This window comes from Theropithecus gelada, chromosome 10, assembly GCF_003255815.1.
Source record: "Theropithecus gelada isolate Dixy chromosome 10, Tgel_1.0, whole genome shotgun sequence".
Lineage (NCBI taxonomy): Eukaryota > Metazoa > Chordata > Mammalia > Primates > Cercopithecidae > Theropithecus > Theropithecus gelada.
In genome coordinates, this window is record NC_037678.1 from 91196687 (window position 1) to 91224631 (window position 27945).

A 27945-nucleotide genomic window follows, 5' to 3' on the forward strand; every position below is an offset into this window, starting at 1 on the left:
AGGGTACTGGAGAGAGCTGTTTATTTTGTTTCTGGGTGGGATAAAGCTAAAAGGACATAGGGACTAAGAATGTGGCTGCTGGTCTCAAGGATTTCTAATAAAGCCCAACATTGGGTAGCTCTCAAGCTAATTCTATGGTGAGCGAACATATTTAACATTCTAGGCCATAATAAAGAGAAAGACTGGCCGGGCACGTTGGCTCATGCCTGTAATCCCAGCACTTTGGGAGGCCAAGGCGGGTCACAAGATCAGGAGTTTGAGACCAGCCTGGCCAACATGGTGAAACCCCATTTCTACTAAAAAATACAAAAATTAGCTGGGCATGGTGGTATGTGCCTGTAATCCTAGCTACTCAGGAGGCTGAGGCAGGAGAATTGCTTGAACCCAGGAGGCAGAGGTTGCAGTAAGCCAGTGCACTCCAGCCTGGGCGACAGAGCAAGACTCCGTCATAAAAAAAAAAAGAGAGAGAGAGAAATTACCTCAAATGGGGGGCTAGAGGGAGAAGATTTTATTCCTGATGGCAAAAGTGTAGTGATTAATGTCATGCAGTCAGACGGTTTGAATCCTAGCTCCCTCACTTACTGGCTGTGTGACCACGGGCAAGTAAATTTATTTCTCATGCCTTTGTTGCCTCTTCTATTGTTATGAGGGTTATAGCAAGGATTGAATGAAATAATAGACATGAATGGCTTAATACAATGTTAAGCATATACTGAGTGCTCAATAAGTAGTAGCTAGTGTTATCATTATGTTATGCTCTCTGGATTTTGTATTTTAAGCTCCAGATCCAGAGACATAGATCTAATAAGGGGAGGATAGACAGTTCAGAGATTAAATTGCTTGGCTCAAGCATGTGTTACTGGCGACCGTGTTACTACCCTATGCATTACACAAGACAATCTCAGATCTACTCCATCTGTCTAAGGTGATAGTCTTTTCCAAATAGAGGAAGACTTCCTCTATCAGTAGTGTGAAGAACTACACCCCTTCCTAACTTGAATTTCCGAGTAAGTTATTGTGTTTTTATTGTAGAATTTAACATTTAGATTAAAAATACCTCGTGTGATCTCAGCAAACTACCATTGAAAGGTAACCACTTGAATCTGACAAAGGGTATGTGCAAGCCATATTGAATGGTGAAATCCTTGCTGCTTTCATTCTGATGTATGGAATAACACAAGCGTGCCCTATCACTTTTATTCACTCTCACCTTATAGCACCTATCACTCTGTCACCTGTGTTCAACAATGTACTGGTAGACTTACCAGGACACTAAGGCAAGAAAAAGAAAGAAATCTTATTAAAATTAGAAAATAAGAACTGGCTGGGTGCATTGCCTCATGCCTGTAATCTCAGCACTTTGAGGGGCAGAAGCAGGCTGATCACTTAAAGTCAGGAGTTCAAGACTAGCCTGGCCAACATGGCGAAACCCTGTCTCTGCTAAAAACAAAACAAAACAAAAATACAAAAACTAGCTGGGCATGGTGGCAGGCACCTGTAATCCCAACTACTTGGGAGGTTGAGGCAGGAGAATCACCTGAACCCAGTAGACAGAGGTTGCAGCAGGCGGGGATGGCACCACTGCACTCCAGCCTGGGCAACAAAGCAAGACTTTGTCTCAAAAAAAAAATTAAAATTGCCATTACTCAGGAGTTAATATACTAGTAACATGTAGAAAATTAAATAGAAGATGGGATTTACAGTACCATACAAAAATAAACTTAACAATAGATGTGCAAGAACACCACACTAAAACTACAAAACATTGAGAGAAATTAAAGAAGATCTAAATAGATAGAAGAACATACCATGTTCATGGACTGAAATATTTTAAAGATGTCAATTCTCCCCAAAATGATCTACAGATTCATCAGAATTTCAAATAAGTCCTAGCAGAATTATTTTCTGTTTAAATTGGTAAGTTAATTCCAAAATGTAGGTGAAATTGAAAAATAATTATAAAATTCAAAGCCTTATTTAAGAACAACAACAAATCTGTAGCTCTTACATTACCAATTATCAAGACATGCTATAAAGCTACATAATGAAGACTGTGGCATCAGAACAAGGATAGACAAATAGGTAAATGGAACAGAAGTGAGAGTTCAGAGACAGATCTACAAGATAATGCAGTATCTTGGCTTACAACAAAGGCTACACTCCAATTAAGCAGGTGTGGAGGTGGGAGAAGAGTCTTTTCCACAGATGGTGCTAGTCAGTTGATATTCCTGAGGAAAAAAATAAAACTTGATTCCTGTGCCATACACAAAAATGATTTTATGATGGATCATAGGCTTAAATGTTAAAACTAAAACAACCTTCTGGAAAAGATATAAGAGAAATATCTTCATGAATTTGGAATATGCAAAGATTTTTTAAATTAGTACTTTTCACTTAAGACGTCTGCACTTTACTGTACGTTAATTATACTTCAATAGAATTTCCTCTCCCTTGTCTTTTGTTATGTGACACTCTTAATTTTCTTCCTAGTCTTTTATGATTTCTCTATCTCGGCTAGTTTATTTTATTTTGTACAAGATTCTTTCTGCAGTTTAGTTATTTTCTCTTGCTACAGTTGGTATCTTGGGCATCTTACCTATTTGTAGTTTTAACTGCTTGCTCCCTGTAGGTGGCTTCTAATCTTGTATCTGTTGTTCCAATCTGCCTCCTCCCATGGCGTCATAGGGCTCTCAGGGACATCCAACTGTTGCCTGGTTCCCTGCAGTGTGCTTCAATCCCCTCTCTGTATCCCCAGGGGTTGTTATTTAGTCTGTGCTTTAATATTTTGATGAGGAGAAAATCAACCAATCCCAAAGTGCTAGCTAGAGATTCCTTATCTCTAGTTACAGTTTGTCTTCCTCTAATTTCTGCCCTTTGGTTCTCCTCTTATATGTCACTGATCAAGTCTGATTCCACTCACATGACAGAGCCTTCCCTGCTTTTTCTTTTCTCCAAGTCAATCATCCAAGATTCCTTCAAACATTTTTCCCTAAACATGGTCACATATTTCATTTCTATCTACTTCTTGACAGGCCCCAATTTTATTACATTTCTATCAAAATGTGGCACCCAGAATCAAACAGAAGGCTTGAAGGTGATCTGGCCTCTATACACCATCATTTCCCTCGTTGTAGATGTGTTGTTTTCTGAATATAGACTTATTCATTTGTCTCTAGTAATTCTTCAACTGCCTTTTGGATTTCTCAATCTGGATCTCCCTGGAAACCTCAGACTCAATTTATCCAAAAATGAAATAATCATACACCCACTGACACCAGCAACAGCCCCAGTCTTACAAGGCCAGCAAGTCAGGTTGCCTGCTTCCCACTCAGATAACTTGATCTCTAGCCTTATTATTTAGGGGGCAGCTATTACTCCACTCAGCCTTCGTTCTCTATTTGTGTATGTAGGTTTAGGGAAGGGGAGGTTCTATCCCAATACAAAATATCCATTTATTCCTGTTAATTTTTCAACTAATGTTGGACTTTTCAAGTTGGACTTAATTTATCTAAATATAGGATAAGCTGGGCTCTGTGGCTTGTGCTTGTAGTCCCATCTACTCTGGAGGCTGAAGTAGGAGGATGACTTGAGTCCAAGAGGAGTTCAGTGCCAGCCTGGGCAACGTAGGGTGACCCCAGCAGTAAAAAAATTAATAAAAATAGAATAATTATCCACTTGCCCAAACCAGTTCCCCCTCCCAACTTCCTTTTCCTTTGGGTGGCCTTATCTGGCCCTTCTTCATGTCTGTCACCTTTGTTGTTAGTTCAAGCCCATCATATTCCTTAGTTCAGGTCTCTCTTACCTGCCCTAAGTGGTCCTTCCACCTCCAGCACTCCACTCCTACTCTGAGATGGTCACCAGCTTCCATTGGTTTACACTGTAAAATGGAAACCCTTCCCTTTGTCCAGACTGTGACCTGGCCTGCCTTTCCATGTGAATCCTCAATGCTCCAAGGGCTAACCAGTGTTCTAATGGTTGTACCTTGGCACAGCTGCTTTAAACCAAGTGGTCCTGTCTAAATGAAAATGCCTTTTCCTACACTTCCCAGCCAAAACTACACTCATCTTCAGCATCTCTTTCAGATGGCCCACATAGAAAAACAGGACTTCATGTGCGTTCCTGTAGTGTATAGCTTAGACCTTGAACAAAATCAGCAAGTGGTTTTGAAATTGAATAAACAAATGAATTACTTGTCCCATTTCTTTAATTGGAAAAAGAGAATTAGAAATGATTGGAAAATTATCACAGATATATATGTATTTCTGAAACTATTGGTCATTTCTAAAGATAAGGTTTCCAAAAAAGTGAATGAATTTATTTGAGAAAATAACTAAAATACAATTCTGTGGATGTTATTTAATTTACTCTTACATATTTAAGAAGACACCAAAGAATATGATTTGGGAGTTATAGTGCTAAGGCTTAGATAGTTTAAGGTCAACAAAATTCTTAGCTTGATCTTTGAAACAATACCTGATCTGCCAAAGAGGAGACGTGCCCCCTGCCTCAGATATTATTACGTAGAAGTGAGAAAAACTTCATAAACTTGCAATAACATGACTTCTCCAGGGAAAGCAGAGACCATCAGTTGAGGAAAGTTAACTAAGAAGTTCATTTTAAAGTAATCTAGATTTTCTTCATTACACAAAACTCTTTGGAAAGGGAATGAAAAATATAACACATATAAATCCTCATTTTTCATAGGACCCTTACTTTCTTTTTCCAAAGATAAATTATTCTTTGAAATAAGTATTCCTAGAACTGTTAACAGGAGGCATTTTGAGGAAATGCTCATATTCTCATGCAAAATCAGCATTGAGGTTGTCTTAGTGCAACTAGCAAGGCTTTATTTGCCTGTATTGTGTCCACTTCAGGCAACAGGTAAGGAATAAAGTCATCTAAACTTACCTAAAATGTTCATGTTTTAGAATTACCCATAATTATTATCTTCATTCCTTTAATAATGTTGAAAAGGAAATATGTAATTTTTTCCCTTCCCTCCCCCATCCAGCTTTTTCTCAGGTTGTTTTCCATGGTTGGGGGCAGAGGAAGGACAAGTGGGACTCCTTCCAGGGACATGGCCAGAGCAGTTGACAAGGTCAAGTTGACAGTATGAGCTGAAAGAAATAAATTCTTATTTGTGGACAGAGGAACTGCCTGTGAAGGTCTTCAGTGTCAAATTCTACCACAGGGGAAATTACACTTCCAGCCGGCGTGGTTTGGCTTGGCTTTTTAGGATCTGCCTGTCTGTAATGGTCACCCTCATCAATGCACTTAATTCCCATTTTTAACAGCAAAAATATATGGTTTTAAAAGATGGTAAAGGAAGATAATCAAGTATATAACATGCTTTACCTTAATCAAATATTGACTGAGACCTCATAGTGTCATTTCTCATGAACATTTAAACAAGAGCAGAATCCACCGGGGTCATCAGAGGGTATCATGTGCCTGAAACAAAATGTCAAAGCAGTGGTAATAGGATGCAATGAGTGATGGGTATTGTGAGAAAGACACTTGAACTAAGGTCTGGAAACTGAGGGAAGCGAAGCTCACAGGAGCAAGGGGTGCCTGCCATTGAGGACTTAGAGCACACATGGGGAGGTGAGGCAAGAGCCACCACAGGGGCTAAAGATGATTTGATGATTGACAAGCCGAAGAAGACTCAGCTTTGCCACTGATCAGCACATAGCATTAAGCAGGTCACCTCACCTCTTCCAGCTACAAAATGAGCACATTCTATTTCACCTTCATAGGCTGCCAGGGTGATTTGAGGGAGGAGGGGGCTCAGCATAGTGCCTGGCATGGAATCTCTTCTGAAGACCTGCTAGCAATTGCCTATTATGTTTTGAGATGGATCCTAAAGGTTGGGCAGGATGGTAACAGGAGATGGCTGCAGAGGGCAAGATATTTTAGGCTAAGCAGCCACTGTGTGTGTGTGTGTGTGTGTGTGTGATGTTCAGAATATAGCATTGTGTATGTGTGTCTGTGTGTTCAGAATACAGAAATACACCAGCTCAGCCAAGAGGTATTGATGACCAGTAAGACTTTGGGAATTATTCGATCAGGCTGCACTGTCCAATAGAACTGCTTATGTAATTTTCAATTTTTTTGTAGTCACATTTTAGCAAGTTAAAAGCAATAGGTAAAATTAATTTTGATAAGATGTTGTATTTAATTCAATATTTCAACATATGATCAATATGAAAATTTATTATTGAGGCATTTTACTTTTTTTTTTTGGATTAAGTCTTCAAAACCTGGAGCATATATTCTACTTACAAAGCATCCCGATTCAGACTTGCCACATTTCAGGTGCTCGATTGCCACGCAGGGCCCGTGGCTGCTGTGTTGGATGGCTCAGCCATAGAGGGGCTTTCCTGTGATAATAGCATGGTTTCCCTTGAATGTTAGTCTTTCTCTCTCTCTTACCCCAGAGAGGGAGATGGCAATGCCTTTCTCTAATACGATTAATTTAACGGAAAAAAAAAAAAGGAAAGGAAAAAGGGAGGGAGAAAGTAAGTACTCCAGGGCACTATCTTGACAGCTGGCCTAATCCTGAGGCTTTCACAAATGAAAGCTCAAAGGGTTTAGGGAGATGCTGGAACATTCTTTGACCCTGTTAGATTATACTAGCAGAGATGCTCTAGAAATCTTGCACAAAAAATCTTATTTTACTTTGAATAACTCCAAAGTTTCCAGGTTATTAGGATTACAGAACAATGTTTTAACACTTTCTAAGGTTGGGAATTCATCGTTTTATAGGAAAAGCTGTGGGGAAAGACTAGACAAGCCTAGATTTGGGTTCCCCATGGTAGCTACTGACTCATTGCTAGGGTTGCTAGATAGAGAAGTACAGGGAATTGAAATGAGAAAGCTCATAGCTGGGTGAGTAAATTCTTAGCCTGAGCCAACACCAGAGATGGGGTCCCATCGTGAAGATAACACGGGCAGGATTAAGTACCTAATGAAAATCAGTCAAACTGGTTACTGAATCTTTTCATCTGTGAAGCTTGGATACACTAAGGCAGGATGAACTGAACCAATTTTACCTCCTTTAAGAGAAGATCAGGGAAAATAATATACCCAAGATCACAATTAAGGATCCAAAGAATAGTGCATCTATGGTCAACATGTACAGAATAGAAAAGAAAGGCTTTAGTGAGAGATGAACTCCACCAATAGCAGCATTTCAAAATGACACCCAGCAAGTGGCCTGCATGTGCAAATCTTCAAAAAGATTCAGTGGGCTGGGTACAGTGGCTCACGTCTGTAAACCCAGCACTTTGGGAGGCCAAGGTGGGTGGATCACTGGAGGTCAAGAGTTAGAGCCCAGCCTGGCCAACATAGCAAAACCCCATCTCTACTAAAAATACAAAAATTAGTCAGGTGTGGTGACAGGTGCCTGTAGTCCCAGGTACTTGGAAGGCTGAGGCAGGAGAATCACTTGGACCCTGGAGGTGGAGGTTGCGGTGAGCCAAAATCGCACCACTGCACTCCAGCCTAAGGAACAGGGTGAGATCCTGTCTCAAAAAAAAAAAAAAAAAAGATTCAGTGATACTAGGTAATGATAAATAACGTACATATGAACCTTCTAGATGATGCTATCAAAATATGTGGAAAAATAAGCAACTACTTCAGTTTCTAGAGTTGTGACTACTAGATTAAGAAAAATTAAACCTAGTTGGTGTTTCATTTTCTTCCACCTGTTATTACCTTGTAGGTTTTAATTTATAAATTTCTTTATAAGGACTTCAAGGTTTCCGATGAGAACAGCGACTCAGAATTTCTCACAACGCCTCGCACCTACTAGATGTTTGATCAAAATTGGTTAATTCATGAATAGTTCTGATCAAGACAATCCCCTTCATAAATTTGGCTTTCCTCCATAGAAAAATTAAATTAAAATTTAAGACAATTTAGAATTCTCAAAGGTAGAAACACGTTATTTGTCTTTAGAGAAATTCTGGTTTGTTGAGAAACCAATGTAAGTTTTAAATGAATTTGCATTTCTCTTAGGAACACAACCCTGTTAAAGTTCAATAACCCATTTAAAGCACAGGCACTTTGCTGAGGAAATGCTCTTGTGTACACATGTGGTGACACTGGCCCAGGAAGGTCAGGACAGCATCCCAAGTTGTTCCAGCTGCTTAACCCGGACTCGCAGGGAAGTCTCAGTCAGTCTGTTTCTGTTTTTAATAGGTGATTATATTTCTTCTTATGGAAAAGCACCGTTTGTAAGTGGCTATAGTGTTTTAATTTTTGTAGTGATATCTTAGTTTCTGTAAGATGTTATAACATACATCATACATATTCAGTGCAAGTTCAGTTTTGTGTCTATTTTTTAGATTGTTTGAGTTTGACTGTTTGTTGTAGTTTTCAAAGTAAAAACCCGTTTGGAAGTTGACCGATAGCATTTTGCCTGGTGAGTTTTTTTCCCCTCAGGTCCTCAGAAAACTTAGTTTTAAATACCTGTGGATGCTACTGAAGCAATATTAATGAAAGTTAGATATTATGATCAGCTTTTATTACCCTCTATTTTGCCCATGAGATAAGGGTGTCAGAGATCTAAAACAATACAGTCTGATGTTAGAAGAGGTTCTAGTATGGAAAACAGCCTAACTATTGAGATCCTGCTTGTGACAGCAAATCCCCTTCTCTATAAGACCAAATGAGCATTTTTTCAGCCTCCTTAGAGTGCCATTGTGTCAAATCCAAATTGGAAATATATCCTAGAATGCTAAAACTCAGTCGACAAGTGTTAAAATGCACATACCCACCCCATGCATCATGGGCAAAGGAAAAAAAGACCAGCACCCCCAAACAACACACACTGAAGCAACATCACTAAGCTCCAGGAGCTCTATGTTTAAGGATCCACAATGTCATCATTTAAGGATTTTTCAAATAGATAAAATGCCACAAGAAAATATGAAACAAAGGGCTGGGCGCAGTGGCTCAGCCAGTAATCTTGCAGTGAGCCGAGATTGCACCACTGCGCTCCAGCCTGGGCGACAGAATGAAACTGTCTCTAAAAAAAAGAAAGAAGAGAAGAGAAAGGAAGAGAAGAGGAGAGGAGAGGAGGAAAGAAAAGAAAGAAAATAAAAGAAAAGAAAAAAGAAAAGAAAGGTAGGTTAGGGCAAAGTGTAACACACACAGGCACGTACACATCCAGGAGGAATGGTATATAGGAGTTTGACCTTTTCTGTTTTGTAAAATGAAGGATTTGGTCCATAGTAAAGATTTTCAAAATGAGCCTCTATATGGACTTATTCTCAGGGATCCACATATCCTCCTTTGGAATGTCTGAAATCCAGTATGTTTTCATGTCAAGGATAACATTTACTAATTAATCAAATTACATTCTGGACTAACTAGAGCAGTGTTTTTCAAGCTGTAGGTCATGACCCTCTAGTGAATTGTGGTTCATTAAGGGGTGAAGTTGGGTACATCCAGGGTTGTTTTAAATAAAAGTGAAAAAAATGGATAATATTAGAGTGTATGGCTGGTAGCAACAGTTAAGTATTTTTCTACAAAATGTTTGTTTCTGTTTTGTATGTCTATGCCTGGGTATGGATCATGTTGTGAAATATATTTATTACCATGGATGGAAGTCAAACGTGTTTGAAAGCTATGAATCAATAGATCCCTGTTCTCAACCTTCAGTGCACATTGGAATCACACAAGGAGCTTCAAAAATAGGGTTCCCACCCCCAGAGACTCTCCTGTAATTGATTTGGGATGTACTCTGGGCTTGGAGCTTGCTTAAAGCTTCACAGGTGTGCAGCCAGGGTGGAGAATCCCCAAAGAATTGAGCCTTGGGACCAAGTTCTGCCAAGTAATTTCAGTGCCTGCCTCTGAGTTTGAGTTTATTTAATTTGCCTTGGGGCCAAATCGTCCCATAAACTGAGATTGTTGCAAGGTATGAAGATGGCCAGAGGAGGCTTCACACATAGTCAATGTTCGTTTGTTTGTTTGTTTTCCCCTAGTGAAGGCCAAATGCAGTGTAATGGGGGCGAATGAATGAAAGCTGCCCAGTAATTCAGATAGAGAAATGTAGTGGGAGAATTCAAAGAGAGAGTGGAAGAGATTGGAATAATTTGAATTGTGTGAGCAATTTCAGCTACCATTCCACTCAGCGAGTGAGTGTCCCAGCATCAGCATGACGCAGAGCACTGGAGTCTGCTCTTCCCCCAGGTGGTCTCAGTTTATAAATACCTATCACTAGTATGAGCCTCTGCACACAGCAAATTAGCTGTCAGGGTAATTTTTGACTTGTTTCTCATGTAAGCCCTTCCTCTCTTAGAATATGTAGCCCCACCGTATTTATGTTGCAGGAGTGACTTAGTTTCAGGAAAACATTATCCCTTGCATTAATTGAGTTACTTTTAATTATATTAATTTGCATTCTTGTTCTTATATAATTTACAATTGTGCTTGGTTTTATAACTATGTAAAAACAAGAACATAAGCCATTTACACCTAGTTACTTTATTTGTACATACTTATTTGACACCATAATATAAACCATGCAACAGAAGAACCCCTAGCATTTTTGTGCCTTGAAAGGATAACCTTACTTTACTCACTGGCTCCCTTTACTCTGTGTGATTTGTGAAGCTCGCCCTGAATACCAAGTGGGGCAGTAAATTGAATCCAAGGCCTATCTATTAGTAAATATTAGAAGACATTGTGAAGTGATGTCAACGTAGCTTAATGTTTATTGGGATGATTTTGAGTAGTCCTATCTGTGTGGGAAGCAGGGGTTCAGAGGAAAATCTGGATTAAGAAGGAAAGTGGGATTTAAATGATTCCTGAAAAACGGTGATGATGATCACTAACATTGACGGTGGTGGCAGCTCACATTGTTTGAGCATTTACTAAATAACCTGCAATGGACCAATGCTTTCTATGGATTATTCTACTTAATCTTTAGAGCAATGCTTTGAAGTATAATAAATGCTATTACAATTACCCTATTTTTTATGTAAGAACCCAGGTTAAGTAATTTGCCTGAGCAACTCATCTGGGACTGAAGCCCAAGTATGTTGCATCCCAGCCCAAGAGCTGAATCTTCTCAAGGAAGAGGAGAGGGACAGGGAGGATATTCCAAGCCAGAAAGCTAACATGGACCCAGGCGTGAAGGAAGGGATGTGTGTGCATCTGTGTGTGAGAGTTCCGGGGGAGGGGATGGCGGGGAAGTCAGAAGCCAGTTATAGAGCCTGACAGAGGAGCCAAGCCTATGAAGTACTGGGAAAGCAATGGGAAAAAAAGAATGAGATAACCTTCTTATACCGATGTTGGGAGTTTGATAGGACATCCTGAGGATGGAATAAGCAGGAGAATGGAGCACATGAGAAACATATATTTAGAAAAGAAACACATACACGTGTGTGTTTGTGTGTGTGCGTGTGTATGTGTAATTGGATATTGGAATGCACAGAAGCAATCTGGAAAGATATAATTTAAATTATAAAAATGCCCACTTCTGCCAAGGATATAGGAGTTAATGGTGATGGTCAAAGGGAACTTGAGATTTGATCTAATATTTGCATTTTCAAGCAAGGTGACTGCATTCATGCATGTACTTAGGTAATTTTGAAAAGGCCTAGGATACTGATTCAAACAGTTAAAAATGAAATATAGGATAATACGGAATTTTTTTTTTGAGATGGAGTCTTACTCTGTCACTCAGGCTGAAGTGCAGTAGCATAATCTCTGCTACTGCAACTTTGGCCTCCTGGGTTCAAGCAATCCTCCCACCTCAGCCTCCCGAGTAGGTGGGACCACAGGTGTGTGTCACTATGCCTGGCTAATTTTTTGTAGTTTTGGTAGAGACGGGATTTCACCATGTTGCCCAGGCTGGTCTCGAACTCCTGAGCCCAAGCAATCCACCTGCGTCCACTTTCCAAAGTGCTGGGATTATAGATGCCAGTCACTGCACCTGGCAATATAGGAATTTCTTATTCTTATTAGTCCCATCTCCAGAATCCTAGACTGGAAGATTTCGGGATCCTTTTTGTAGGAAGCGATGTGATGCAAAGGATAAGGGAAAGAAATGAAATGTCACTTAACTGGTGGGGAAGACAGGATGCTTGTTGATTAGTTCCATTCATGAAAGACCATGGAGAGTTTTTTTAAATCTGAGCATTGGCACAGGGGTTTACAGGGCATTCTGGTAAAGAAATCTCGCTCCTCGGTTTCCTCGTCCAAAGGTAGAGGACCAGGAATGGGAAGGAAAGGCCATCACTGTGTTCTCATTTAGCAATGTCTCCTCCCAGAGCCAGGCTAGGAAGCAAGTCCTCTGGGTGGTGGTTCATTGTTTTTTTAATATACATACAAAACTCTGAATGGTCAATTTTTGTGTTGTAGATGGAGACGAGAGATCTGGACTTCTGAACTTCTACCAGAAAAGATAAAATGTGCAAGCCCTTCAGAACACTGGGGAGGTCAGGCTGAACTGCAGTGGGAGAGGAGAAGAGATGCTGGCGTGAAGGGGTACGTAGCAGCGAGACCATAAACCCAGTGTGCACCACCCCAGCGTTTCCTTCATTTCCAAGCTCATCAGTGTGATTGGGAATATCATGTGCTATAGTTGTGGTATGTGGCTGTGGAAGGGACTTTGCTCTGACAGAGCAATAGGGAGGATGTTTTCCAGCTGTCTGAGGGATTCTGTCCATGATACACTGGCAGCAGGGCCACATCAAGATCAGGACAAGTTAGGAGCCCATGAGCATAAAGGGAAACCATTCACATTTTCAGAGCACTCATCATGGGCCAGGCACAGTTTTAAGCACTTTAATGGGTTAGTTCATTCAATTATCACACCACCACCATGAGGTGGGCACTGCTGTTGCCCCATCTGAGGGATGACACCACCTCTGAGTACAAAGAACCTGGCAATAACTGAAAGAGGATGTGGCAGTAATGATTCTACTTCTCTTCAGTTCCCACCACTTTGCTTCCTCTTCTCTACTTTTTGTAGATTTTTTTTCATGGAATTATAAATCTTCACACTGAAAGGAAATTGCATCAACGGGATATCAGTATAGGCCACTATGGCAGATCATATTTTTCAATGTAGGTCACAGTGATGGCTCCTCCAAAACCTTGCTACTCCTCCATCAAGCGGAGAGGTCTATTTTCCCTCTCCTTGAATCTGAGCAGGACACAGTGACTGCCTTGACATAAAGAATGTGGCAAAGTGATGCCAAGTGACAGCAAAGTCTTGATTAGCAAAGGGATGGGATTTCCACCTGGCTCTCTAAACCTCTTAGGATACATGTCCTTGAGACCCAGCCACCATGTTTCTGGGAAGCCAGGCCCTGCAGAGAGGCTACATGTCGGTGCTCCAGTTGACAGCCCCACGACATGGGACTTAGAAGGCTGGCTCCAGCCCGCAGCCTTTGAGCTGCCCCCACTGATGCTGAATGGAGCAGAAATAAGCTGTCCCTGCTGAACCGTCCCTGCTGAGCCCTGCCCCTATAACAGATTCATGAGCAAAATTAACACTGTTGTTTTCAGCTGTCTCATTTAAACCCACAGCAACACTGTTTAAGTGTAAGATATCATTACACTTGTTTACAAGTAAGAAAACAGAATTTGAGTGAGATAAACTGACTTACCCAAGGCCACACAACTATTGAATGTGTTGCTGGAGTTTAAACCCGGGGCTACCTGATTTCAAGCTTGTGAGGTTCACCACTGCTCTAACTACACATTCTTTCTGAGCTGGGATCTGGGCCTTAGCTGCCCTGTAGACACAACTGCTCTCAGAGAAAGCAAACCCTTGCAGAGTAAGAGGAACAAGAGAGAAAAATGTTAGGGAACTATCTCTGCACAATATGTTGCTGCTCTATTTCTTAATTTGGACCCTGGATGGATGCCTCCTGTTCTGACTTAAATGTAGAGTTCTCTCAGGAAGCTGTCTACCTTCCCTCCATGAATTTAAATCCTGTGGTATTTGCTCATATTACACAATATTCTTTTCCCTATCATGTAAAATAATCATGTGATTCGTGTTTTTTAAATTTTATTTTATTATTATATATTTTTGAGATGAAGTCTCACTCTTTCGCCCAGGCTGGAGTGCAGTGACGCGATCTCGGCTCACTGCAGGCTCTGCCTCCTGGGTTCATGCCATTCTCCTGCCTCAGCCTCCCAAGTAGCTGGGACTACAGGCTCCCGCCACCGTGCCCGGCTAATTTTTTAGAGACAGGGTTTCACCATGGTAGCCAGGATGGTCTTGATCTCCTGAACTTGCAATCTACCTGCCTCGGGCTCCCAAAGTGCTGGGATTACAGGCATGAGCCACCACGCCTGGCATCATTATGTGATTCTGTGATCAATGTCTCTATCCCTTGTTTTATTTTGGGAAGGCCTGGGATTAGTCTGTCTTTCCTATTCCTCACCTCTTTTCTTCTAGCAAAGACCCTTACCTGAGCAGACAGCTAATAAATGCATGTTAAATAAACACCAGAGAGCATTAGATGTGAATTTTCTTGATAATAATGATGACAGAGTAAGGAAGTGCATAGTTCTAGGTATAAATACTGAAGTCTTATCATGATGCTGTAGGTTTGTCTTTTGAGGCCAAAGATTTATTTCTCACTTCCTCTGTCCTTCCTGTTAGATAAAACATCCCTATGCTTGACTTTCATAAATAAATTACTTCAGTAAAATGCAGTTGTAAACTAAACAATAACAGGAACTGCCACAGGACTCTGAGATACCATATTTCACTAGGTTATTATCCAAGCAAAAAATATTTTCAAGAGGGGAAAAGCCAATATACAGCATTGGAGAACTGATGACCACAGCATCTATTGTCATATTTAATAATCACAACAGCCCTATACAGCCCTATACAGATTGTTATTATTGTCATTTTACAGATGGGGAAACTGAGTCTTACGAGGTTGTCACTTGCCCTACATCACCCAGTTAGGCAGTGTCAAAGGTGGAATTTGGAGCAGGCCGTGTGACTTCACAGGGCCCTGTCCCGAGCACCCCGTGCTTAGGTGACCTACATGCTTGGCAGAAATAGCTGCCTCTACCAAGTATGGCCAGGCCAGGTATGGTGGCTCATGTCTGTAATCTCAGCCCTTTGGGAGGCTGGGGCAGGAGGATTGCTTGAGGACAGGAGTTCAAGATCAGCTTGGGCACTATCTCTACAAAATTTATTTAACAACAACAACAACAAAAGGTATAGCCAGAGCTCCTGGGGCTTGGCCTCCCTCCCTTGCCCTTGCCACAGTGTGACTGAAGGTCTGGAGTGAGGCTGTGTTATAGAAGAGCAGGCTGGAGGCATGACATCACTGAAGGAGAATTCCTTGGCAAGCAGTCAGTCCATCAGCCACCTTTGGGTAGTCCCCACTTTTACCTGGGTCGCTAGGTATGGTTAGTTTTTAATACCAACTGAGTGACCCACCCCCTTCTCCACCTTGCCTGAGTCCTGAAGTCCCCCTCAAAAGCTAGGTTTTTGTGCCCTATTTCATGGTACCCCAAGGAGTGCTCTGGCACCATCTAGAGTGAGCCCTGGTCCTCTGCACATCTGAATGAAGTCTTCCAGACCCTGCTGAGCCCTGTTGCAAACAATGTATCCTCTCTTGGACACAGTCCTTTGAAAATGCCTCCTATACCTTAGACCTATACTCCAAGGAGCACAACCTAACCAGCCTCTCCCCCAGACCCCTTTTTTATCTTCTCTTGTTCCCAGGCTTCTCCTGCCCTAAGTACGATAGAATTGCATTAACTAAATATGATTAACAGAGAATGCTTTATTGTTCCTGTTGTTCTACCTGCTCACTGATTAGCCAGCACTGCCATCAGCAGGCTGAGAATTTTAAAGTGGCTTAATGAAGATGAAATGTACTCCTTTTCTCTTCATTCTCTTTTACCTCTTTATTTTCCTCAATTCTGTTCTTTCAACCCTAGCAGATGCAGCTTAGAAGCCTGATAGTAATAAGGATAAGCAAGTCTTGCTGGAAAATAACTAGCATTTATTGAAAGCTTGTTGTGTGCAAAAGGAACAAAGCTGGAGGCATCACACTACCTGAGTTCAAACTATACTACAAGTTTACAGTAACCAAAACAGCATGACACTGGTACAAAAACAGACACATAGACCAAAGGAACAGAATAGAGATCTCAGAAATAAGACCACACATCTGCAAACATCTGATTTTTGACAAACCTGACAAAAGCAAGCAATGGGGAAAGGATTCCCTATTTAATAAACGGTACTGGGAAAACTGGCTGGCCATATGCAGAAAATTTAAACTGGACCCGTTCCTTATACCTTATACAAAAATCAACTCAAGATGGATTAAAGACTTAAATGTGAAACCCAAAACTAAAAATCAGATCTTTGTTCTTTTTGCTTAAGATTGTCTTACCTATACAGACTCTTTTGGTTCCATGTGAATTTTAAAGTAGTTTTTTTGAATTATGTGAAGAAATGTCAATGGTAGTTTAATGGGAATGGCATTGAATCTATAAATTACTTTGGGCAGTTTGGCCATTTTCATGATATTGATTCTTCCTGTCCTTGAGCATGGGATGTTTTTCCATTTGTTTGTGTCACCTCTGATTTCTTTGAGCAGTGGTTTGTAGTTCTCCTTGAAGAGGTCCTTCACTTCTCTTGTTAGCTGTATTCCTAGGTATTTTATTCTCTTTATAGCAATTGTGAATGGGAGTTCATTCATGGTTTGGTTCACTGCTTGTCTATTGTTGGTGTATAGGAATGCTTGTGATTTTCACACATTAATTTTGTATCCTGAGACTTTGCTGAAGTTGCTTATCAGCTTAAGAAGCTTTTGGGCTGAGACAATGTGGTTTTCTAGATATAGGATCATGTCATCTTCAAACAAAGGCAGTTTGACTTCCTCTCTTCCTATTTGATTCCGTTTATATCTTTCTCTGGCTTGATTACCCTGACCAGAACTTCCAATACTATGTTGAATAGGAGTGGTGAGAGAAGGCATCTTTATCTTGTGCCAGTTTTCAAGGGGAATGCTTCCGGCTTTTTTCTATTCAGTATGATATTAACTGTAGGTTTGTCATAAATGGCTCTTATTATTTTGAAGTATGTTCCATCAGTGCCTAGTTTATTGAGAGTTTTTAACATAAAGGGATGTGGAGTTTTATTGGAGGCCTTTTCCACATCCATTGAGATAATCATGTGGTTTTTATCTTTAGTTCTGTTTATATGATGAATTACATTTACTGATTTGCATATGTCAAACCAGCCTTGCATCCTGGGGTTGAAGCTGACTTAATCATGGTGAATAAGCTTTTTGATATGCTGCTGGATTTGGTTTGCCAGTATTTTATTGAGCATTTTTGTATCAATGTTCATCAGGGATATTGGCCTGAAGTTTTATTTTTTTGTTGTATCTCTGCCAGGTTTTGGTATCAGGATGATGCTGGCCTTATAAAATGAGTTAGGGAGAAGTCCCTCCTTTTCAATTGTTTGGTATAGTTTCAGAAGAAATGGTACAAGCTCCTCTTTGTACCTCTGGTAGAATTCAGCTGTAAATCCATCTGGGTTTTTTTGCTTTGTTTTGTTTTGTTGTTGTTTTGCTTTATTTTTGATTGGTAGGCTATTTATGACTGCCTCAAAATTTCAGAACTTGTTATTGGTCTATTCAGGGATTCAGCTTCTTCCTGGTTCAGTCTTGGGAGGGCCTTTGTGTCCAAGAATTTATTCATTTCTGCTAGATTTTCTAGTTTATTTAGGTAGGCAGGCACTACTCTTACCCTCATTTTACAGATGAGAAAACTGAAGCACTGAGAAGTAAAGTTACCTGTGTGTCATGGCGTCTGGCACATTCAAGTGTTCAGTGAGTGTTAGCTACTATTTGTTACAATGAGACTTAGCTTTGGTCAAAAATTGGGATGTGAGTATTTATATGGGCAGGGATGCTCTGAAGCACAATGACGGAGTGGGGAGTGGGATACGAAGGGCAAAGAGGCCATATAGTCTGTGACATGAGCAGGTTACCACTGTGGGCACTGGGCCTCAATCCCACCATTACTGTGACAGACTGTGTAGGATTCATCTTGGAATAGTCCAACTATGGGACTCAGAAGTTAGGATATTCTTGGAAGAAGTTATAGGGACCTTTTTTTTTTTTTTTTTTTTTTGAGATGAGGTCTCACCCTGTCGCCCATGCTGGAGTGCAGTGGTGCGATCTCGGCTCACTGCAACGTCCACCTCCTGGGTTCAAGAATTCTCCTACTTCAGCCTCCTGGGTAGCTGGGATTACAGGCACGTGCCACCACACCCAGCTAATTTTTGTATTTTTAGTGGAGACAGGGTTTCGCCATGTTGGCCAGGCTGGTCTCAAACTCCTGACCTCAGGTGATCTGCCTGCTTCAGCCTCCCAAAGTGCTGGGATTACAGGCATGAGCCACTGCCCCCTTCCCAAATTATAGGGACTTTTTTTTTTTAATTATTATACTTTAAGTTCTGGGGTACATGTGAAGAACGTGCGGATTTGTTACATAGGTATACACGACCCATGGTGGTTTGCCACACCCATCAACCCGTCATCCACATTAGGTATTTCTCCTAATGTTATCCCTACCCCAGCCCCCCAACCTCCAACAGGCCACAGTGTGTGATACTCCCCTACCCTGTGTCCATGTGTTCTTATAGTTCAACTCCCACTTATGAGTGAGAACATGCAGTGTTTGGTTTTTCCGTCGTTGTGATAGTTTGCTGAGAATGATGGTTTCCATCTTCATCCATGTCCCTGCAAAGGACATGAACTCATCCTTTTTTATGGCTGTGTAGTGTTCTATGGTGTATATGTGCCACATTTTCTTTATCCAGTCCATCATTGATGGGCATTTGGGTTGGTTCCAAGTCTTTGCTATTGTGAACAGTGCTGCAATAGACATGAATGTGCATGTGTCTTTATAGTAGAATGATGTATAATCCTTTGGGTATATACCCAGTAATGGGATTGCTGGGTCAAATGGTATTTCTAATTCTAGTTCCTTGAGGAATTGCTGTACTGTTTTCCACAATGGATGAACTAATTTACACTCCCACCAACTGTGTAAAAGCATTCCTATTACTCCACATCCTCTCCAGCATCTCTTGTTTCCTGACATTTTAATGATTGCCATTCTAACTGGTGTGAGATGGACTTTTTAAAAAACAACTGTGAACATCATGATTATATCCTGTACGTTGCCACCCATTTTTCCAGGGAAGGAAAGAGGAGAAACCTACTATGCACTATTCCCCCAGCTTCCTGTACTTCCCCTTTGCTCTGGCATCAGCTCTTACATGTGCAACAAACCATCTCCAAACTCAGTAGGAAAACTGAGCTGGGTGCAGTGACTCACACTTGTAGTCCCAGTTCTTTGGGAGGCTGAGGTGGGAGGATTGTCTGAGCACAGATGTTTGAGATCAGCCTGGGCAACATGGTGAAACTGCATTTCTACAAAAGATACAAAAATTAGGCAGGCATGGTGGTGTGCACCTGTAGTCCTGGCTAATAGGGAAGCTAAGGTGGGAGGATCGCTTGAGTCCAGGAGCTCGAGGCTGCAGTGATCCATGATTGTACCACTGCACTCCAGCCTGGGCAACAGAGTGAGATCCTGTCTCAAAAAAAAAAAAAAGACAAGAAATTTATAATAAGTGTCTGTTTAGCTCATGCAAACAGAGGTTAGCTGGGATCTGGCTGATCTAGGCTGGGCTCAGCTAGGTGATGCTGCTTCCTGCACAGGTTCAGCTAGGCTTGGCTTCCCACTGATGTCTGGGTTCAGGCCAGCAACACTTAGCACACTCTAAGTCCGGGTTGGTGGGCAGTGACTACCTGAGGAAAGCTCTCCTTGTGACAACGGCAAAGGTGCATGAGTATAAGTAGAAGCCCAAGAAACCTTGTAAAGCTTGTGCTTGGAAATGGCACATCGACATTTCTGTATTATTCTATTAGCCAAAGCAAGTCACATGGCCAAACCTAAGTCAAGAGGCAGAGAAATGCATTCTGCCTTTGCTGGAGGAGTTTCCACTGTTGACCTTGGCTTAAGACCAATAAGGCCATCTACCATGCTTCCTCTATCTTCTGCCAAATTGGGCAAACATGATGTGAAATTTAAGTCTTTACCATTGCTAGCTTTAGTTATCACTTTCGGCAAAATCCCAAAACCTTAATGATATTCTGAGTTGTTATTCATGGGAGATGAGATGATACTAAAAGCTGCACGCCGTAAGGCTCCAGGAATCTCTCTATCTCAGACCCGAGCTGGGAATTGTTACTTTATCTTGTATGATGGCTTTGTTCACCTTAGAATCATGAAGTGTTTGGAGATGGTGAGCTTATTCCTCCACAGTGACAACCTGTTAACACCTCAGCAGCTGCCTCAGATGATTAGACTTGGATTCAGCACACACCAGTTGCCCAAGCTTGTCAGAATGAAATAAGAGTAGCAAGTAGAATGAGTAAATTGTCAGTCATATTGATGTGTGTGTTTTCTTAAATTTTAGGAGAAGGTTTTGGATTCTGCAAAAATGTCTTTTCTGTGCTTCTCTCAATACCTTGGCTGTCTCATCTGGCATGGATGCAATTTAGCTGGAAGGAGAAGAGGCAAAGGCTTTTATGTTGGTTGGAATTTGCAGCCGTAAATTTACAGGACTTTTTCCAACTTAGCATGGAAAAGAGTTGCTGTTTTATGCTTTCTGTGAGTTATAAGTCATAAAACATATGCTAGGGGTGGCATCACTCTTGTGTTCTTGGCCGTCTAAAGGTCTGCGGAAGAAACCTAAGCCTTAAATGATTAAATGTCTTTCCAAACACTCATAAGTTATTTATACTGTGTCCTTGCATTGGCTAAGCAAGCAATCAAATGAACCCAGACCTTGATGCTAGTGTCTTACGGTGCATTCTAATTAAACTATGAATGAAATCATATGCCTTATGCATACCGTTAAGATGCCTGCAGGCTTAGTGGCTTGCTTCTGTCTGTATAAATTCACGGGCCACACCTGGCAGTCACAGGCCTCCCCTCTCCTCCCTGAGCCCGGTCCCCAGCAGGGCCAGAGAAGCCGCCATGGCCCAGTGAGAGTCAGGGGAAGGCGAGTCGGGTGAAGGAAAGCTGAGAAGAGGATCGTGTGTAGGCACGGGCTGTGACATGGCCCTGCTTTGACCATCTAGCTATGCTGTAGGGCCAGGTGGGGCCTGGAGTAGCTTGAGCTCGGGTCTGCCATGAACTCTTTCCACTCCCCCAAGGCCCTGTATAAGTAATGTCACTTTCTATTTGCACAGCAAAATCAGGGACAGTTTTCCAGAGCACGAGATGCCTCCCCCCACCCCCCCAGCCCAATGGATGGTCTACGCTGGTTGGTGGGCCCTTGTTTGTGTCAGAGACAAAACACTCTGCAGGGTTCCGGTTAACTGTGGTCCACAGGCCACTGGCAAGTGGAGACAGAGCAGCAGAGCCTTCTGGAGCCACGGAGGGCCTGCTGCTCGCTATGCAGTGCCTACTCAGCTGCTGCTGGCCCCCTGTGGGGGGCAGGGCTAGTGATGTACAGAATCCTGGGACTAGTGCCAGCGACCCTAGGGATACCCTGGGTGATCTGGGCATGCACTGCTATGGTGGCCTTTATGGTCAGGAGACGACATGCAGTGAAAAGAAGGGCAGAGCCAGCCCAAAGGGATGTCATCCAGGGTGTGGTCCAAGGAAAGGCCAGAGCCACGATGTAGCCAGCACCCTAGGCCAGTGGGGGGCCTCGTGTCACCCATTCCACAGGCCAGTCCTGGACTGCTCCAAACCCTCTGCCTAGGGTTCTGAATGAAATAAGCAGGTCTTCCCATCAGGAACTAGGTGAGCTTCTGAAAAAAACACCAAACAGGAAGCCTCCTGAACTTCCGTAAGTGACTGATGCAAAGCATGTCCATATACTTCACAGCTGGGGCAAAAGATCAGGGGAACACTGTGGATGATCTGAATGACAGCAGTGACCATCAGCAACCTGCAGAGCTGCCCAATCAGGAAATTGTCAGACGGAAGCAATGCTTGCAGGCAAAGAAGGAAAGGCTGAAGCAGGCCAAGGCAGGAATGAAACAGTCATGAACGTTGGAGTGAAGCGACTGACCTTCCTGGTCCACACCCCGCCCAGCATCCTGCATCTGCTAGAGGGTGGTAGAGACCATGCGGAGGATGGGAACTTGGCAGAGGAGAACAGGGAAGCAGGATATGGCGGTCCCCTAGCGTCCCAACCACAAGTCTCTCTGAAGAGTGTGAATGACGATGGTGACTTAGGTGCATCCTCCGAATGTCCTTAGGGGGAGACTGGAGAAGCAGACATGCAATCGTGGGAAGAAATCAAAGGTATAAAGGACTCACAGCACAAGTCCAAAGTCTGATCAGCGAGCAGGCGACTCTGCAGGGTGCAAGGGCACCGCTGGAGAGGGAGCTCCTGAAGCTGCAACCGACGCTTCCCGTTCTGCCTGATCTCCACCGAGAACACATGATGGGGCCTCATGGGAGCCCACAGAGGAGACGCCTACTGCCTGGACCTTGACCAGAGACTTCACAAGGTGCACATATACATGAACCACGTGTCACACCCACAACCACTACAAGAAGATGGCCCAAGACCTGGCCCAGGAATTGAAGAAAGACACTTCCAGTTTTCAGAGGGAGATCCTCTTCCACGAGAGAACAGCCCAGGAAAGCCAGATGGCCGCTGAAACAACTGAGACAGCACTCCAGGTGCTGCAGAAAGAAAATGACTACAACAGGCAGAAGCCAGCTGACTGCAAGGCCAAGTTGCAGCCTTTCCTGAGTGGCCCTTTGGCTCCTAGGGCTCCACCATCCACAGCCCACAGGAGCCCAGAAGTGCCAAGAGGGGCCAGGTGTGGTGGCTCACTCCTGTAATCCCAGCACTTTGGGAGGCCAAGGCAGGTGGATTTCTTGAGGTCAAGAGTTCGAGACCAGCCTGGCCAACATGGCAAAACTCCATCTCTATTAATAATACAAAATATATATATATAGCCAGGTGTGGTAGTGCACGCCTATAGTCCCAGCTACTCGGGAGGCTGAGGCATGAGAATCACTTGAACCTGGGAGGCAGAGGTTGCAGTGAGCTGAGATTGTGCCATTGCACTCCAGCCTGGGTGACAGAGCGAGACTCCATCTCAGAGAAATGAAAAAAGATGTACCAAGGGGACTATGGGCTGCCAGGGCCCCCAGGAGGGAGGTGGGTCACAATGTGAGGGCTTGGGTCCGGAGCACCTGCCGATTTGATTCTGTTCTCCCTTTAGCCAGGTTCTGAATGCCCAGAGCCTCGGCAGAACATCAGCCAGTGCTGCTCCCTTTAAAGCACTTTTGATCGCTCTCTCATTAGTTTAGCTACTGTTTATCGATGCTGAAATTGCTCTTGTCGAAGTTTGCTAGTGTTAAGATTGTAAGGTACTGTTTTTCAAATAAAGATTGTTTAATATAAAAAAAACAAATGCACAAGGATGAAGTGGAGAGTACCAGATGTATAAGCCAATTGGTAACTGTCACTTCTTGGTGGTGGTTGATTTTGGACAAGGATTTAGATACAGTAATTTATTTGGTGAGAGATTCCAGGAAGGATGGAGGACGGGTAGGGAAATGGGACAGAGAAGGGAAAGAACGAGTGTTAAAGATCAGATGCTGCCATTGGCAATGGGGATTCATTGGTGCTGGGAGCTCTGTAAGTTGCTGGAGACGTCACCTCTGAGTGGTTTTACCCACAGAGTGAGGGAGCTGGGGTGTTTGTCCATGGCTTCCTTCCCTCATTGGTGAGGGCTGCTCCAAAAGGCAGTAACTTCCTGGCACTTCTGGCCACCCATGAGTGATTCAGGTATGCTCCTGTCACCAGAGAGACTTCAGGAAGAGACTCACGGGTACCTGCAGTGGGAAACCCTTGGCATGGATGGGAACAGTGGGTGTGGAGGGGACAAGGGAGGCACCATTAGCATCCACCACAGGGTGCTCAAGAGATTTTGAGGCAAAGAAGGAATGAATTTGTAGCTTTTAAAACTGAACGCAGAAACTGTATGCCTACAAGGTCTTTGGACGGAATGGGGAAATGAGAACTTTTTGTTCATGGCTGTTTACATTACTTAAATGTGGGCACAGTCATACAACGAACCATTATATAACCACTAAAAAATGAGGGCCATCTCCTGTGGTAATATGAAACTCTCTTTGAGTTATAGTTTTGAGTAGAAAAAAGCACATACAAACAATACTTAGAATATGCTCCCAGTTTTATAAAAGCTTTATTTGGGTATAATTTGCATACCATAAAATTTACCTATTTTAAGTGTACCAGTATAGTGTTTTAGTAAATGTATACAGCTTTCCAGAAATTTTGCATAGGTGGAACTATACCATTTGCAGTCTTTTGTGCCTGACTACTCGCACTTAACATAATGTTATTAAAGTCATCCACGTTGTAGCAGGTATCAATAGCTTGTTCTTTTTTTTAACACTGAATAGTATTTCACTGCATGGATTTATCACGTTTTGTTTATCCGTTCTACATTTAGACTGTTTTTAGTTTTATTGTTATAAGTCATGCTGCTGTGAACACCCACATACAAGTCTTTATGCAGACACACATTTTCACTTCTCCTGAGTAAATACCTATGAGTGGAATTTCTGGGTGATGTGTTAAGTTTATGTTTAAGAAACTACCCAAGTGTTTTCCAAAGAGACTGTACCATTTTATGTTCCCATCAACTATGTATGATGCTTCCAGTTCTCCGAGTCCTCATTGACAGTTGGTAATATCACTCTTTCCTATTTCAGCCATTCTGATAGATGTGTTGTGGCATCTTATTGTGGTTTTAGCCTTTCCCTACAGACTAATGATGTCAAGCATATTTTCATGTGCTCATTTGCCATTTGCATAGCTTCTTTGATAAAATATCTGTTCAAATCTTTTGCTTATTTTGTGTTGGGTTGTTTTTCTCCTTCTTGAGTAGTAAGAGTTTGGATCATTGCAATTATTTCCTGTAAGTTCAAAATTATTTCTGAATAAAAAGTTAAAGAGGCAATTCTAGCTCCCATCACACTGCAGCCCCCACCCCCACCCCCATCAGAATGGTATACTTGGGAATTGTTTCATAGTGTGGACATCCTCACTGAAAGGATCAAAAGGAAGAGCAAGATCAGACTTTAAATCTTTTGTTAAAAATAGTCGTTGTCTGGTAACAATACTCCCTGGATTACTTTTTGTCTGTGAATGGGAAGTTGGTGGTTAAAATGTCCTTCACCTGGACGTGAGAGTACTCATGATGATCTTCCTTTCTTCAGTTACTGCAGAAGGTACTCAGCTTCCTCAGCGCCGTCCCTTTGGGGCTGATCAAGAATCACTTGCTTCGTATCCACCTAACAGTGCAGGTCAGATTCTGAGAATGGAGGAATTGAGGGGAGCTATTCATTCACCACCCCTGCAGGAAGAACACAGGCACCAGTAAGCTCAGCAATAGACTTCTCCACAGTGGCCTCCCGCACATTCAGCCCCATTTGTGGGGGTCACCACTCTTCCCCTTGCCCCTAGATCACTACTTCTCTCTAGTTCTCATATAATGAATCATCCACATGCCTGCAGCTAATTGACTGAGTTCAAGCAAATTAACAGGCTAATCGGCCAATAGCAGATGAAATCAAGAAATATGAGGTGGAAAAGAAGGAAGTTCCCATCCATTTGCCATATTGTGACTTTGGGTCAGTTGGCTTGTACTTCAAGGCGTCTTTCAATTCTTCAAATATTTAGTGAGCATCAACTATTCTTTCTTTCTTTCTTTTATGGACACCTAATATGTACCAGATACTACGTGAGGCTAGTGGGGCTTGGTAGTAAACAAAAGTGGCGGAGTACTTTCCCCTAAGAGGCTTCCATTCGAGTGGGAGAAATAGATTAGAACAACTGGGCAAATAAATATGTAATACATGTCAGGTTATAATAGGAATTACAAAATGAAGTAAAACATGATTAAAAAAAGCAGAGATAGATGGGTGCATAAAAATTCTGGAAGGGTGTACTCCAAAGGATTAACAAATAGACCTGTAGCTTTTAAAATTTATATCTTCTAAATGTTCTGTAACAAACACGTATTTTTAAAAAAATAAACAGTTACATTAAATATATAAAAAGCACTGGGTTTGAATGTCCCACATGACTAATTGTGTCACCTGTTTTATCATAATTTTGTTACCAAAAACACTGAAAAAATTCAACTGGAAAATAATACATAGTCTTTATTATCTGGGGTGTGGTTTCAACGTATTTTAGGAATTTTGATATCTGGAAATATAAATAAATTATAGAAAACCAGACATGTTTATAAAATGCCTTCCAGATGGGTCATTTGAAATGATGAATAATCTCTTCCAGTCTTGGTAAATAGCAAAATATGTTGAATAGGTCAGAATAGAAAAATAGTGGCATCACATGCACGAAACAGAGAAGAAAGCATTTGAGCCTAAAATGCTGTTTCTAATGTTGCTTTGTTTTGTTATGTTCTTACTGGCAAATGAAGGGCAAATGTGTGTTTACGAGGTCACACAATAAAATATAAAGTGAAGGTTTTAGGCTTTTGGGTAGCTTGGCCCAACGAGACTATCAGGCTTGGAAAAATCAGACAAAAATAAATCATGTTAAGTAAGGTCCAACCCAGGCCGCTTGCCTGGGGCTCAGCTCCCTGGGGTGTTTGGACCCATGTTTGGTAGGTGGACAGGAGGTCACGGTGCACACTTGCCCCTTCCTTCCCCTCCTCCTACCCCCCTCCCCAGTGCTTCCACAAGTCTGACTCTGCCTTGTCACTGATTGGCATTGCCTTCCAAAACAAGATGACATGTTTCTTTTCTTTTTTTTTTTTTTTATGTTGAAAAGATATATATATATATATTTAGAATTAGGCAGCTGGACTCAGTTTAGATGATCCCAATTTTGTTGGCAACATCCAAAGCGTCGTAATCAGGAGCCAGTCGAACATATACGCCTTTTTCTCTCCATCAGGCCGAATCAGGGTGTTGACCTTGGCCACATCAATGTCATAGAGCTTCTTCACAGCCTGTTTAATCTGGTGCTTGTTGGCTTTAACATCCACAATGAACACAAGTGTGTTGTTGTCTTCTATCTTCTTCATGGCAGACTCAGTAGTCAGCGGAAACTTGATGATAGCATAGTGGTCAAGCTTGTTTCTCCTGGGGGCGCTCTTCCGAGGATATTTGGGCTGCCTCCGGAGTCGCAGTGTCTTGGGCCGCCGGAAGGTGGGTGACGTGCGGATCTTCTTTTTTTTGTGGCTGTGGACACCTTTCAACACTGCCTTCTTGGCCTTTAAAGCCTTCGCTTTGGCTTCGGCTTTAGGAGGGGCAGGAGCTTCCTTCTTCGCTTTCGGCGCCATCTTGTGAAAAAGGGACATGTTTATTTTCTAACATCACTGATTACAGCAACAATCACTCACAACAGCTGGTGTGGTCGTACAACATCCCACCCCAGATGTCCACCTAAAGCGTCCGCCTCTCACATGATTAAAGTCATTCAATCTCTGGTCTAAAGTAATTTTACGTTTTGTATTTTGGAGACAGGGTTTTGCCCTTTCACCCAGGCTGGAGTGCCGTGGCACGGTCATACCGCACTGCAGCCTGGAACTCCTGGGCTCAAGCATCCTCCCACCTTAGGCTCACAAGCAGCTGGGACTACAGGTGCCTCCCGCCATACCCAGCTAATTTTTTTTTTTTTTTTTTTTTTTGGTAGAGACATGGTCTTGATATGTTGCTCAATCTGGTCTTGAACTCCTGGCCTCAAGTGATCCTCCCACCTCAGCCTCCCAAAAAGTCTCAGGATTACAGGTGTGAGCCATCATGCCCAGCCCTCGTCTACACTGATTTTAAAATCCACTTGGCCATTTCTGGTGCTAGAATAAATCACATCCTATCCAA

At 42.3% G+C, this 27945-nt stretch overlaps 2 protein-coding genes across 2 annotated transcripts in view; one reads left to right on the forward strand and one right to left on the reverse strand.

The window, feature by feature from the left end:
• RIN2 (Ras and Rab interactor 2) overlaps positions 1-27945 on the forward strand; it is a 252710-nt gene that overhangs the window by 30937 nt on the left and 193828 nt on the right. The window contains exon 2 of the mRNA XM_025399242.1: positions 12373-12498. The gene's annotated coding sequence lies outside the window, so the exon portion shown is untranslated. The remainder of the gene's footprint in view (positions 1-12372; positions 12499-27945) is intronic.
• LOC112632976 (60S ribosomal protein L23a-like) lies at positions 26902-27414 on the reverse strand. Its single transcript, XM_025399243.1, is given in 2 exon segments — positions 26902-26997; positions 27000-27414. Coding segments are annotated over 2 exon segments (471 nt in total). The 5' UTR covers positions 27408-27414; the 3' UTR covers positions 26902-26934.